This window comes from Cherax quadricarinatus, chromosome 49 (assembly GCF_038502225.1).
Source record: "Cherax quadricarinatus isolate ZL_2023a chromosome 49, ASM3850222v1, whole genome shotgun sequence".
In the NCBI taxonomy this organism is placed as follows: Eukaryota; Metazoa; Arthropoda; class Malacostraca; order Decapoda; family Parastacidae; genus Cherax; species Cherax quadricarinatus.
The window spans coordinates 7,746,012-7,761,720 of NC_091340.1; the positions used below are offsets into that span (position 1 = coordinate 7,746,012).

At 46.8% G+C, this 15,709-nt stretch overlaps 1 protein-coding gene across 1 annotated transcript in view; it reads left to right on the forward strand.

Moving 5' to 3' along the window:
• LOC128697076 (Adenylate cyclase 3) overlaps positions 1 to 15,709 on the forward strand; it is a 271,965-nt gene that overhangs the window by 199,713 nt on the left and 56,543 nt on the right. Inside the window, exons 6-8 of the mRNA XM_070095170.1 lie at positions 11,457 to 11,567; positions 11,823 to 11,938; positions 12,709 to 12,870. Coding sequence (XP_069951271.1) covers positions 11,457 to 11,567; positions 11,823 to 11,938; positions 12,709 to 12,870 — 389 coding nt within the window. The remainder of the gene's footprint in view (positions 1 to 11,456; positions 11,568 to 11,822; positions 11,939 to 12,708; positions 12,871 to 15,709) is intronic.

A 15,709-nucleotide genomic window follows, 5' to 3' on the forward strand; every position in this document is an offset into this window, starting at 1 on the left:
ATGCGAAGAGGTGGTGAATATGAAGGGGAAGAAAGAATGATTGGGAAATGATCGCTGTCATGCAAGTCCGGGAGAACAGACCAAGTGAAGCCTAATGCGGCAGAGGAAGAACAGACTGAGAGATTGATGCAAGAGAGAGTGTGAGTCCGAGAATCAAAATGGGTGTGAGTACCTGTATTTAAAACATGGAGGGGGTGGGTGGCAAGAAAAGCCTCTAACTGAATGCCACGGGAATCACATTGAGACCCCCCCAGAGGAAATGGTGGGCAATAAAATCGCCAAGTAACAGAATCGGTGGCGGTAATGACGAAACAAGAAAGGCAATATCCGGAATAGATAATGCCCGAGAAGGAGAGATATAAAAAGAACAGAGCGTATACCACCTATGCAAATGGATACGGGCTGCTGTGTAATGCAGCGAAGTACGAACAAATAGCTGATGGTACGGAATATCAGTGCATAGAAGAAGGGCACTTTCATTAAAGGTCCCATCAGGAAAAGGATCTGAAGAATACAATAAATTGTAGCCTGAGATGGGAGAGATAACTGCAGAGTGTAATTTTGGTTCCTGTAAGCAAACACCAACAGGGAAAAACTGGGAGAGTAACATCTGAAGCTCACCCCTATTACCCCTGAGGCCGCGTATATTCCACTGTAAATAGGCCATGATTGGCAATGATAAAGATACCTGAAATCTGCAGGTAAGGGTTCCTATGGACTAGAGGTGTTAGAAAATTCCACATGCGGAGGCAGTGGAAAACGTTCAAGCAGCGAAGGAACGGTGCGCTGTGAAGAAAGGAGTTGTGCAGATGGAGCAGAGGAGACAGAAGGAGCGGAGGGTGGATCAGTGTCCATTGATGGTTTGGTCTCTGCAATATATTCACAGATTGCTTCAAGTGTTTCGGAATTCAGAGACGTCGTATGGGAGACAATATTGGAAATGGTAGGGGGAGGATGAGTAAAGATTGGAACTGTATTGGACTGTACCAAGGTAGGGGGGGGGCGAAAGGGTGGAGGGAACTGGAGAAGCGTGGAAGGGGGCAGAAGAGGAAGAAACTTGGAAGGGAACAGCGGAGGAAGGTACAGTACGAGGAGGAGGGTGAACCTCTACACTTGTAACAGAGCCAGTGAGAGGGGGAGAACCAGGTACAGAGATAGGGAAGGTAAAATGAGGAGGTGGAACATGGGTAGGAGGTGTTAACGGACCTTGTTTTGACTTTTGAGAAGTAGAGGGACGATTGGGAGGAGGTGTCATACGAGATCTCGTCGCTACTGAGGCATGTGAAAGAGAACACGAAGAAGCGAGATCAGACTGATGCGTTGAAGTAGGGACGTCTGAGCCGAGGACAGCAAAAGAATTAGATACAGGAGTGACTATGGGAGAGGTAACCACAGGTGGGTGCAGAAGATGGGATACCAGAAGTGGGGGGACGTTTTGAAACACAGGAATAAGAAACACGAGGTAGTCTCCCTTGGAGGCGGAGATGAGAAACTGCCATGGCATAAGGGAGACCTGACTCTTTGAGGTAACGGATTTCCCACTCGTTTAAGTAGACTTGACAACCGCGAGAGTACGAAGGGTGAGCCTGATGACAATTAAGGCAAGAGGGAGGTCGATTGCAAGACGTATTAGAATGGTCATCGGCACCACAGACTGGGCATTTGGCGATAGATCTGCAATATTTCGCTGGATGGCCAAATCGCCAGCAATTTCTACACTGTTGTGATGTAGGGATCACCTTTCGAACTTGTAACTGATGTCCTGCTACATAAACTGAGGATGGGAGTTCACGGCTGTCGAAAGTTAAACGAGCCACATTGCTAGGGTATCATCTCCGCCCACGGGCAGGAAGAACGTAAGTGTCTACCTTGAGGATTGGAAGATCTTGGAGTTCCAGCTGTTGAAGAATGTCAGTGCCACATGTCTGGATTATTATTATTATAATCAAAAAGAAGCGCTAAGCCACAAGGGCTATACAGCGCTGCAGGGTAGGGAAGGAAGCGAGGGTATTGGATGGCAGAAGGGAGGAGGGATGATCAGTAGGTTACAGAAAACAGCGGGGCAGGGGATAGTACGGGGGTAGGGGGTAGCAAGAGATTGAAGTAGAAAGGGATGAAGGTATCAGAATTTGTGAAGTAAGTCAGTTGTTGTCAAAAAGTCAATGAGAGAGTCTGGATGAAAGGTGGGTCCATCAGCGAGAAGGGAAGGTAAAGAGAGAGCAGCAGAGCGAAGATGACGGAGGCAAATTCTGCGTACTTGTTGATAAAGTGGGCAGTCCAACAGAATGTGGCTGACTGATAATGGAACTTGGCAATTCTCAGAGAGGAGCAGGGCGCCTCTCCATGAGATATCCATGAGTAAGACGAGTATGGCCAATGCGAAGATGGGAGAGAGTAATCTCCCAACCTCGACACTGGTGATAAGACGGCCAGTAACCTATACTCGGTTTAATCGATTAAAGTTTGTTGCCGAGCATAGTAGACCAACGTTGTTGCCAACGGGTGTGAAGTTGGGAAGATATTGCAGCAAAATAGTCCGTAAATGGAATACCTCTACATGAAACTGGTAGGTCATGTACTGCTGACCACGCAGCAGTGTCTGCCTGTTCATTGCCCTGTACGTCAACATGACCAGGGACCCAACAAAAAACAATATCTTTATGCTTGGTAAAGATGCGGCGTAGCCAAAGTTGGATACGGAGGACTAAGGGGTGAGGTGTATCAAATTTCTGTATAGCCTGTAAAGCACTAAGGGAGTCTGAGACAACCACAAATGATGACACAGGCATAGATGCAATACGGATAAGTGCTGTAAGGATGGCATACAATTCAGCAGTAAAAATACTAGCCGAAGATAGTAAATGCCCTTGTACGACGCTGTCCAGAAACACTGCTGCGAATCCTACGCCGTCAGAAGACTTAGAGCCATCTGTGTACACAGCAATGGCATGAGAATGAGAGTGAAAGTGGTCAAGAAAATGAGAGTGGGAAGCGACCATAGACAGTTGGGCTTTCGAGCAAGGGAGAGAGAAAGAACAGACTCGAACAGCTGGAACTTCCCAGGGGGGTAGGGAAAAGTGAGATGCTACATGTACATTGAAAGGTGGTAATTGAAGAGAAGACAAGAGCGAATGAAGGCGAAGAGAGAAGGGATGGAGTAAACAGGGGCGGCGAACAAATAAAGAATGTCTACTAATATCAGTGACCATTCTATAAATGGAAGGATTGCAGAGATCATGAGAGCGTACATAGTAGCGAAGGCAATGGGCATCACGGCGATCGGATAAGGATGGAACGTTTGCTTCTGCATAGAGGCTCTTGACAGGGGAAGAGCGAAAAGCACCAAGGCATAAACATAATCCTTGGTGATGAATGGGGTTAAGGCTAGAGAGAGTAGCAGGAGATGCCACTGAATGGATCTGGTCACCATAATCAAGGTTCGATAAGATAAGGGTGGAATGTAGGCGAAAGAGGGTTCGACGATCAGCTCCCCATGAAAGATGAGCAAGGGTTTTAAGGAGGTTCAGCTGGCTGTGGCAAGTTGCCTTCAGAGAGGTAATGTGAAGTTTCCAGGATAACCTACGATCAAAGAGGAGGCCCAGAAACTTGACTGTATCACGTTCAGGGATACAGGAGCCATAGAGGTACAAAGGATGATCGGAGATGACAGAGCTTCTAGTGAAAGTAATTTGGTGGGTTTTAGTGCTGGAAAATTTAAACCCACGTGTGGTGGCCCAATTGGAAACACGGTCGACTGCATGCTGGAGAGAAACTGTAATAAGGTGACAGTTAGCGCCTGCACAGGCAATAGCAAAGTCATCAACATAGAGTGATGACCAAATATTTGATGGAAGACTAAAGGCCAAATCATTAATAGCAAGGAGAAAAAGTGTTGTGCTCAGAACACATCCCTGGGGACACCTTCAGCTTCGATAAAGTCCGGGGAGAGCACATTATTAACCCGAACACGGAAATGCCTGTCAGTTAAAAAGTTCTTAAGGAAGGATGGTAGATTGCCTCGAAGGCCTAAGGAGTGGGCTTGGGCTAAAATATTACACCTAGTTGCGTCATATGCCTTCTCAAGGTCAAAAAATATGGCAATAACCGAGTGGTTATTCGCAAAGGCATTACGAACATACGTATCCAAGCGTAGTAAGGGGTCTATGGTAGAATGTCCCTTACGAAAGCCATATTGACGAGTGGAGAGACTGTTGTGTGTCTCTAAATACCACACTAAACGTGTATTTACTAGGCGTTCCATCACTTTGCAAACTGCACTGGTAAGAGCAATGGGACGATAGTGGGAGGTTTCATATCCTGTAGTGCCTGGTTTGCGGAAAGGGAGAACAATGGCGGATTTCCACAGCTGTGGAAGAACTCCTTGTGACTAAATAAGATTGTAAAGGCATAATAGGACTGCAAGGGCTGACTGATGTAAATGTTGTAGCATACGAATATGAATGTCGTTGGGCCCAGCTGCCGATGATCGGCAAGCTGAGAGTGTTGCCTCCAGTTCTTGAAGTGTAAAAGGCACATTATACTGTTCTTCTCTGAGAGAAGAAAAGTCCAAGGGTGCTAACTCTCTGGCAAACTTTGAGGAAAGAAATGAGGGGCATAGATGGAGTCCCTGAGAAATACGGACCAGATGATTGCCAATTTCATTGGCAACATCTAGTGGGTTTGCTATATCAACACCGGCAACCCGCAGAACAGGAGCCGGGTCAGGAGAATATTTACCACTCGGTTTTCGTACTTTTTTCCAGACTGCACTCAGAGGAAGCAGAGGTGATGGTGGAGACAATCTCGCCAGCAAGTGCATTTAGCGTCACGGATGACACAGCGAGCGATTGCATGCTTCTGCTTAAATTCAAGAAGTCTCTGTGGTTCTATTGTACTGGTACCTGCCCCATGCAGCGCATTTCAAACGTACTGCACGAGCACAAGCAGGAGACCACCAAGGCACGCATTTCTGAGAATGCCTGCCCGAAGTTTGGGGTATAGAATGAGAAGCTGCGGTTAAAACGAACGACGAGAAGAGGTGTAAAAGGTCATCGATGGAGGACGAAGAAGGAACCTCTCTAAAAACAGTTAGGTGTGAGTAAAGGTTCCAATTTGCCTGATCAAATAGCCAGCGTGGGATGCGAGGAGGTGGTGAATATGAAGGGGAAGAAAAAATGATTGGGAAATGATTGCTTTCATGTAAGTCTGGAAGAACAGACCAAGTGAAGTCTAATGCGGCAGAGGAAGAGCAGACTGAGAGATCGATGCAAGAGAGTGAGAGTCCGAGGATCAAAATGGGTGTGAGTACCTGTATTTAAAACATGGAGGGGGTGGGTGGCAAGAAAAGCCTCTAACAATGCCACGGGAATCACAGTGAGACCCCCCCTCCAGAGGAAATGGTGGGCATTAAAATCCCCAAGTAACAGAATCGGTGGTGGTAATGACGAAACAAGAAAGGCAATATCCGGAATAGATAATGCCCAAGAAGGAGAGAGATATAAAGAACAGAGCATATACCACCTATGCAAGTGGATATGGGCTGCTGTGTAATGCAGCGAAGTACGAACAAATAGCTGATGGTACGGAATATCAGTGCGTAGAAGAAGGGCACTTTCATTAAAGGTCCCATCAGGAAAAGGATCTGAAGAATACAATAAATTGTAGCCTGAGATGGGAGAGATAACTGCAGAGTGTAATTTTGGTTCCTGTAAGCAAACACCAACAGGGGAAAACTGGGAGAGTAACATCTGAAGCTCACCCAGATTACCCCTGAGGCCGCGTATATTCCACTGTAAATAGGCCATGATTGGCAATGATAAAGATACCTGAAATCCGCAGGTAAGGGTTCCTATAGACTAGAGGGGTTAGAAAAGTCCACATGCGGAGGCAGTGGAAAACGTTCAAGCAGCGAAGGAACGGTGCGCTGTGAAGAAAGGAGTTGCGCAGATGGAGTAGAGGAGAGAGAAGGAGCGGAGGGTGGATCAGTGTCCATTGATGGTTTGGTCTCTGCAATATATTCAGAGATTGCTTCAAGTGTTTCAGAATTCAGAGACGTCGTATGGGAGACAATATTGGAAATGGTAGGGGGAGGATGAGTAAAGATTGGAACTGTAATGGACTGTACCAAGGTAGGGGGGACGGAAGGGTGGAGGGAACTGGAGAAGCGTGGAAGGGGACAGAAGAGACAGAAACCTGGGAAGTGGCAGAAGAGGAAGAAACTTGGAAGGGAACAGCAGAGGAAGGTACAGTACGAGGAGGAGGGTGAACCTCTACACTTGTAACAGAGCCAGTGAGAGGGGAAGAACCAGGTACAGAGACAGGGAAGGGAAAATGAGGAGGTGGAAGATGGGTAGGTGGTGTTAACGGACCTTGTTTTGACTTTTGAGAAGTAGGGGGACGATTGGGAGGTGTCATACGAGATCTCGTCGCTACTGAGGCTTGCGAGAGAGAACACGAAGAAGCAAGATCAGACTGAGACGAAGTAGGGACGTCTGAGCCGAGGACAGCAAAAGAATTAGCTACAGGAGTGACTATGGGAGAGGTAACCACAGAGGTGGGTGCAGAAGATGGGATACCAGAAGTGGGGGGACGTTTTGAAACACGGGAATAAGAAACACGAGGTAGTTTCCCTTGGAGGCAGAGATGAGAAACTGCCGTGGCATAAGGGAGACCTTCTTCCTCTGAGGTAACGGATTTCCCGCTCGTTTAAGTAGACTTGACAGCGGCGAGAGTACGAAGGGTGAGCCTCATGACAATTAAGGCAAGAGGGAGGTCGATTGCAAGACGTATTAGAATGGTCATCGGCACCACAGACTGGGCATTCGGCGATAGATCTGCAATATTTTGCTGGATGGCCAAATCGCCAGTAATTTCTACACTGTTGCGGTGTAGGGATCACCTTTCGAACTTGTAACCAATGTCCTGCTACATAAACTGAGGATGGGAGTTTACGGCTGTCAAAAGTTAAACGAGCCACATTGCTAGGGTATCGTCTCCGCCCGCGGGCAGGAAGAACGTAAGTGTCTACCTTGTGGATTGGGAGATCTTGGAGTTCCAGCTGTTCAAGAATGTCAGTGCCATATGTCTGGAAATTTTGTTGAACTATTGTATGGGGCAGAATGATGGTACCACTACAAGAATTGAGGGAATGATGCTTTTCAATAGTTACAGGAACAGTATCGATATGGGAAAGACGAGAAAGCTCATGAGCCTGGGTAGCATTCTGTATGGTGACGATGCGTGTACCGCTCTTAAGAGCATGAAAAGAAATATCTTTACCAACATGGCGTAGGAGTGCCTTGCCAATACTGTGGTCAGAAAGATAGGCAGTAGAGGAAGTCTGTCGTAAAGTGAAGAATTTAGTCCATTGTGCAGTCTGAAACCGAGTGTGGAAAGGTAGTGAAGGACGTGTCGATCTTTTCTGAGAAGAACGAGAAGGTGGAGAAGTATCATCAGCAGGTAATTGTCGTTGTCATTTAGGCATGGGACCAGAGTTCGTCCGACGTGGAACGGGCCGGTGATTCTAAAATTGCCGCACCGTAGAGGGAGAGGCCGGAAGCATAGTCAGAGGAGAGCGAAGGTCAGATAAATCGAAGGAGTCAGTCGAGGCCTCAGTACCTGAAGCTTGTGAGGAAACAGCACCGGCAAGAGGTACAGAGGCATGAGGAGTGTCCGAGAGTGGTCCAAAGACGAAGCGGGGTCAGAATGGGGTGCGGTATCGAGAAGGGGGCCTGGGGTTAGCAGGTTCATGGACTAGGGCTGCCATGGTTAGGTTACTTCTTTCTGTTAAGAAAAAGAAAGAAAGAAAAGAATAAAAAAAATTAAAAAAGGGGGGACCGGGGAGGGATAGTTCCTAGGAGGAATGAAAGGGCCAGAGATCTCCCTCCGTGCCCAAGAGGACCTCAGCACTGCAAGTAGTGCAGATGCAGCATGGAACCCGTGCCATACCCTACCCATCATGCCAGTAAACCGGCAATCTGGGATAGCAACCTCACATCTGCCAAGCTACCTCGGTGGACAAAAGAGGGCGGCCGGAAATCCGCCACAAAGCATACCTCCTTCGGCCACCACCCCCGGAATCCGAAAGGTGGCTTCCAGAGATACACCCGTCGCCCGAGAGACACCCAAAGCCACCCTCCGGGATACCGGAGAGGGATCAGGACATCCCCAGGCAATCCAGATTCCACAGCAAACTACGCCACTGCCAAGAACCTCAACAGAATGGGATGGACCCCGGTACCCTTTCCCCTACCTAGGAAGTAGCGTGCCTGTGGAAAAAAAAAAAACACCAAAGGCCAAAATGGAAGGGCAAAAGGGAGGGGTGGGGAGGAGGAAAGGAAAAAGGGGAGGATGGAATAGGGAATGGGGGATTTGGGGGTAATTAGGTTCGGTCTGAGGAAGTAGACCGACAGGTCTAATTCCTCAGACTACCCCCCCCCCCCGGCGCACTACAAAGCTAGCAAGATCCCAATAGTTAAACCACGATAATCTACGGGGAAGGCTCCCTCCCACCGTGATCCATATATTTCCCTATTCCTGCAAACCGTCCTATAAAAAGTAGCTGCCAGTACCAGTTTCCTCGCAACCCAATCCCCCATTCCCGTGCATACCCCACGACAATTACACAAAATCTACCATTAAATACGCCAATGCTCGTTGTGTACTCTGGCACCCCTCCCACATCCAAAACGAGCGCTCTCAACACTGGTACGCCCCCCCCCTCCCACTAGCCTCACTATCCTACTTATCCAATCCCTAACATTCCCCAAACATTCGCAAAAATACACCGCATGATATGCCGTATCCTCGCCACCACACACTCCACACCCACTCTCCTCAAAGAAAAGTTAGTGGAGAAGTAGTGGTAGAGGCAATGTTGGTCCAAGATAGACCGATATGTCCTCATTACCGTCATGCGTTTAAACCTGAACTGATCAGGGTAATCAATGTGCGTGTTGCGTACAGAGCAACTAAAGCCTGTTTAGCCCTTTTTTGCAACAAATGAACGGAATTGAATATCCTGTTCTAAATTAAATCATCCAAGGGTTCGGTAGTAAACCAATCACAATGTTTCTTTCCGGTTTTTATTAAGTTTCTTAATAAACCATAGAAGGGTTTTATATTAACTTTAAAAAGGTTGCACCATAAAACAGTACATGAAATTAACACTCGATTTCACTTAAAAGATTATACAATATTCTGTCTATTATAGTACTGAATGGCTCTAGTATCATAAGACATTCACTTCACATAACCCTTTACTTGACTCAATCCCAGTGAGACAGAAAACTTAAGACTTCAACAATAATTCACTCTTATACAACTTTCAAAACATACTAAGTGAGATTAGAAATATTCTACACTTAAAGGAGTTTTCAGGCGAGTCTGTCTCCCATGACTTTCGCCGTCCTCTTTGAACCAACACTGCTTAAACCCGCTCCTAGCAGAGCTAGGGACAATCTCCAGCGTCTCCAGTACAGCAACACACACTTCGTCCGAGACGTTTCTGTCTGATACCGTTCGAGGTGCTGGAGGGTCACAAGGAAACCTCATGTAGGACCAGAAGGTTGAATCAAGGAGCTTCTCTCACGAAAGGTGAGAGTGGACTGGACTATAACAGAATTAAGAGGGTCAGTGGCTAAACGACAGCCGGGTAGTAAACAACTGTACCCGTAGTTTACATCATCCAAACATCCTATCTATTTACACAGCTAAATAAATTAAGGCCAGATAATATTATAAAGTACTCTATCCTCATTTTAGCTACTAATGAGGCTAGAAATAATATAATATTAAGTGAAAAAGCCCGTTACACATACATCATACCTGACCTAGAAGGTTCACAAACGAGGGGCGTAACAGTGTGTGTGTGTGTGTGTACTCACCTAATTGTGCTCACCTAATTGTGGTTGCAGGGGTCGAGACTCAGCTCCTGGCCCCGCCTCTTCACTGATCGCTACTAGGTCCTCTCTCTCTCTCTGCTTCCTGAGCTGTATCATACCTCTTCTTAAAACTATGTATGGGTCCTGCCTCCACTACTTCACTTGCTAGGCTATTCCACTTCCTGACAACTCTATGACTGAAGAAATACTTCCTAACGTCCCTGTGACTCGTCTGAGTCTTCAGCTTCCAGTTGTGACCCCTTGTCCCTGTGTCCCCTCTCTGGAACATCCTATCTCTGTCCACCTTGTCTATTCCCCGCAGTATCTTGTATGTCGTTATCATGTCTCCCCTGACCCTTCTGTCCTCCAGTGTCGTCAGTCCGATCTCCCTCAACCTTTCCTCGTACGACATTCCCCTGAGCTCTGGGACTAGCCTTGTTGCAAACCTTTGTACTTTCTCTAACTTCTTGACGTGCTTGATCAGGTGTGGGTTCCAGACTGGTGCTGCATACTCCAGTATGGGCCTAACATACACAGTGTACAGTGTCTTGAACGATTCCTTATTAAGGTATCGGAACGCTATTCCGTATGCTGCAGCAGTTATTTGGTTGATGTGTGCCTCCGGTGATGTGTTATGGTCACCCCAAGGTCTTTCTCCCTGAGTGAGGTCTGTAGTCTTTGTCCACCTAGCCTATACTCTGTCTGCTGTCTTCTTTGCCCCTCCCCAATCTTCATGACTTTGCATTTGGCTGGGTTGAATTCGAGAAGCCAGTTACTGGACCACATGTCCAGCCTGTCCAGGTCTCTTTGCAGTCCTGCCTCATCCTCATCCGATTTAATTCTTCTCATCAACTTCACATCATCTGCGAATAGGGACACTTCAGAGTCTATTCCTTCCATCATGTCGTTCACATATATCAAAAATATCACTGGTCCTAGAACTGACCCCTGTGGGACCCCGCTCGTCACAGGCGCCCACTTCACGTACCATGACTCGTTGCTGCCTCCCTGTCAGGTATTCCCTGATCCATTGCAGTGCCCTCCCTGTTACATGCGCCTGATCCTCCAGCTTCTGCACTAATCTCTTGTGGGGAACTGTGTCAAAGGCCTTCCTGCAGTCTAGGAAAACGCAATCTACCCACCCCTCTCTCTCGTGTCTTACTTCTGTTACCTTGTCATAAAACTCCAGGAGGTTTGTGATATAAGATTTGCCTTCCATGAACCCATGCTGGTTTTCATTTATAATCTTGTTCCTTTCCAGGTGTTCGACCACTCTCCTCCTGATAATCTTCTCCATGACTTTGCACACAATACATGTCAGAGACACAGGTCTGTAGTTTAGCGCCTCGTTTCTGTTTCCTTTCTTAAATATGGGGACTACATTAGCTGTCTTCCATTTCTCAGGTAGTTGCCCAGTTTCAAGGGATGTGTTGAAGATTGTGTGTGTGTGTGTGTGTGTGTGTGTGTGTGTGTGTGTGTGTGTGTGTGTGTGTGTGTGTGTGTGTGTGTGTGTGTGTGTGTGTGTGATCCTCCTTGAATAAACGTGTAACTAAAGCAGTGTTGTGGGTCCCACAGTACAAGCCACGACCGTCACTGCAGATGATCAGGAATGGTACTAAGAGTTCTTCGTCACAACCTTCACGAGAGCTGCCTTCAGAGAACACCATGGCCTCCAGGGACTCCACGGTCAGTAACCTCCCATTGTTACCCCCCATACTGGTTTACCACTTCTCCCATGAATGAAATAATAACCCATTGTCTAACCCCACCCCACCTCTTGGGGTTTACCATTCTCGTTTATTCTTTCAGAAAAAAAAAATATCGAAATTCGAAAGAAAAAATCCATGCATATTAATATCCAATTAAATTTAATAATAATAATAATAATAATAATAATAATAATAATAATAATAATAATAATAATAATAATAATGGTGTCAGACACTGTCGACGGCAGATGAAGCAAGGATCCTGAAGGCGCTGCAAGAAGGTGGTCGACCTGACGCTTCCTTCAAGTCGAAGCTCAAGAAAGAACTGGTCAATCGTGATGGAAGACAGTGAGTATCCCCCCTTCCTCTCATTATATCCCCTTTACTATGTATCCCCCCTGACCTCTCCATTCCCCTTCCCTCTGTATCCCTTCCTTCTATACACTCTTGTCTCTACGGCCTGTACTCCTTTCTTCTGTATCCCTTGACTTCTACGTCCCCTGACCTATGTATCCTTCTAACCATTATATTCCCTCCTTCTGCACGTATATAGATAATCTATTGTTTATTTTTTTTCATGTGGGTATTGACCTCTCATGTATCTGTGGAAACAAACAAAAGGTCCACAGTATTGTGTATCATTGCTGTAGTGACCTGGAATAAAAGATGTGTACAGAATAGGCTTTTGTTGCGACGATGTTCCGCTTTTGTGAGGAACTTTAGTGAACCCTTGTTAAAGCTTCATAAAGCTCTTCACAAAACGGAATGTGACTTTGGTAGATCTCTATACAGAGCGAAACATGACGAAGCTCTACCCAGAGCGAAGCATGACTTGACTAAGCTCTACCTAGAGTGAGGCATGACTTGTCTAAGCTCTACATAGTGAAGCATGACTAAGCTATACAGAGTGAAGCATGACTAAGCTCTACATAGTGAATCATGACTTGAGAGAGCTCTATTCAGAGCGTGTAGTCACAGTGGAAGCCTTGTCTCTACACACACACACACACACACACACACACACACACACACACACACACACACACACACACACACACACACACACATGACTCTTGCTCTAACATGTGGGCATGTGTGTTCCCCTTGTACATCCTCAGAGACCTGTTGAGCCAGACGACGTGTCTCACGCTGAGCTTCAGAGATGCCAAGACCGAACACGCTTACAGACACCACCGTGAAACCTTCAGTGGTGCCGCCACCACTGCTGCACCACTGGTTATCACACTGATAGCTATCGCTAGATTCCTCCTTATGCCAAGGTGAGGGTTGGTAAGGCTAGTTGATGGGGTTTAAAGTGTGCCTGCAACAAGAGGGTCATTAAGGTTGCATGTAACCTGTTCACCACCAGTCAGGAACACTTTTAATACCTTATATAGGAACCAGAATAAACTCTCACTGCATATACACTATGAAATATACACCTTTCGGTGTATATATCCTGTAATGAGGGCAAATTATAAGGGATGGAAGGAGTAGGGGACGACGGAGAGGAAAATGAGAAACAGGAGAGGTGAGAGAGAGAGATTGGGAACCAAAAAATGTGTGAGAATTGGTAGGAGAGGAGATTATGAAATTGAAAAAAGGTAGGTGAGACAGAAGATTGAAAAAACGAGGGGGGAAATGGGTATGAGAGGTGAGACACAGAGTGAGAATGTAATGAGGAAACGAGAGAATATTGATTCATTCTTTGTTATAGATAAGAATCTGGATTCATTCATTTTACGATTGATCCTCTCTGTACACTACTCGTGTACACCACTTATGTACACCATTCATATACTCTCATGCACACCAGAACAAATGTACACATGAGCTCATGTACACCATGTACGCAAGAAATGAGCATTAATCATGTATTCAAGAATTCATGTACACCACTCATGTGCACTAGAACTCGTGTACACTACTAATATACACAGAACATTCTCTGCTCAGACGTTGTGCTGAGCGGTTGTCAGCTGTTGCTCTTCAGTCCCGACACCTGGTGGAGGAGTGTTTACAACATCAACAACAATGGCGACTGCGTTTCGCCGCCGTGTTAATACTGTTTGTATTCAACTAACGCAGGGCTCTATCACCGGCGAATCAGTAAATGTGTTACTGCCAGCAATCATTCGTGATACTTATGGCATTCAACGTGAATCCTTGTGTGGAGTCGCCTTGAATGGAACTACACGGATCTTCGTCAAGTTTTGTGACACTCAGATGTACGAGAAGATTGTGACCCAGTACCAGGATATAAGTAAGCAAGTCACCCCAGCAGTTTCTGTCCAGTTGCATGACGTTTCACGATACTATACGTGGGTACGTGTGAGAAACGTGCCTTTTGAGGCCAATGAAGTTGATATACGTGATGTTTTTGAACGTTATGGGAAGATCCACCTGGTCACCATGGGTAGGTGGTCTGACGGCCACTATAATGGCCTTCAGGAGGGGTCATTTACGTTGAAAATGTCCCTGCGTCAGCTGATTCCTTCGTACGTACAGCTGGAGGAGTTTCGTTCCCAGGTGTACGTTACGTACCCTGGACAGAGAAGAACTTGCCACCTCTGCGGCGCTCTGGATCACATAGCGGCTCAGTGTGTCCAGCGCCAGCCGCCATCGGGGCGTGGTCGTCGACCTGACGGTGAGGTACCCCGTCAGGCTCTGGAAGAGGAGGTTGTAGAGACCTCGCCGTGTATGACATCATGGAGTGCCGAGGTTGATAGGGCCATGCTACTAGAGTCATCTTGTGTGACTCTACCTGGGACTGCCTCCCTTGACGAGGTGGAACATGTGAACAGTGAAATCCCTCTAGCAAGAGAGGCAGGTGAGATGGAAGCCGACATTGTATCTGCGTTAAGTGACCTATTAGCATCGCATGAGTCTGATTCTGTGCTGTGTTCTGATGGGGGGAAATTACGTGCAGATGATGCTGATCAGATAGCTAAAGTGAGAGATTTGGAGAGTTCGAGGTTTCATACTGTTGAGGCAGAAATTCACAAGGAGAACACTCCAAGTACTGACATGTCTGAAGATGCTGTTTCTAGGAAGCGTGCGGCTACCCCGTCCGACTCCGATGATGTCTTGACCCCTGGACAACGTTCAGGGAAGAAGACGTGGTCGGAAATCACGGGTGGGGGGAGGTCGCGCGAGTCCAGGACAGCAGGTAATATCACGGGGATTGCCAAAGGTGCGGGAAGTGCCTTGGGTGCTTGCCGGCGCAAAGAAAAAAAGGGAGTGGTAGCCCCTAGAGGAAAGCCACCTTTAACACAGTTAGGTGTGTAACTATTAATGTTAATGGTTTGAAATCTGTCAGAAAGTGTGTGCTGGTGCGTGAGTGGTTGAATCGTTTTGCAGTGGATGTGTGTTTTTTGCAAGAACATAACCATAAAGTAGGAAGTTTGTTTGAGATGGATGGTTATGACATTTATGTGACTCACTCCAGACGTCTGAAAGGTGGAGTGGCTGTGTTGATAAAAGCGACCAGCCCATTCGTGCTGAGACATTGGGAGGAAGGGGGGGAGGGTCGCGTGGTGCGAGTCGTGGGGGATTGGGGTAGCAGAAGGGTTGGTTTTGTAGGGGTATATGGGCCGGCTGAACATGATGTTAATATTAAAAATACTTTTGTTAGAGATGTCTTGGTATATTATTTGAGGTCCCTGCCAGAAATTACAGTGGTAGGTGGTGACTGGAACTGTGTAGTGCGCCGTAAAGATGTTGAACTGAGGGGGGCAGGGTTCTGTTCGCTTGTTTTGGGTGACTTGTTGTCTGGTTTGGGGTTGGTTGATGTACGCGGAGGACGTGACTTTGGGATTGAGCATACTTTTGTGCATAGGGGCTATGCATCATGTTTAGATAGGGTGTATGTGTCTCGGCGGGTGGTCGTAATCAATGTGCGTGTATTGAACGTCTTTTTCTCCGACCACCGGGGAGTTTTTGTGGAGCTCGACTGGGGAGGTCTCCCGCATTGTTTTAAGGGATACTGGAAACTGAATACGCGGATGCTACAAAGTGCGGATGATAGAGAACTATTCGAGGACTTCTGGGCGTCTATGGGAGTAGACTCCTGGGAGGGATGGGATTTAGTACGACGGTGGGATGAGGTTGTGAAGCCTC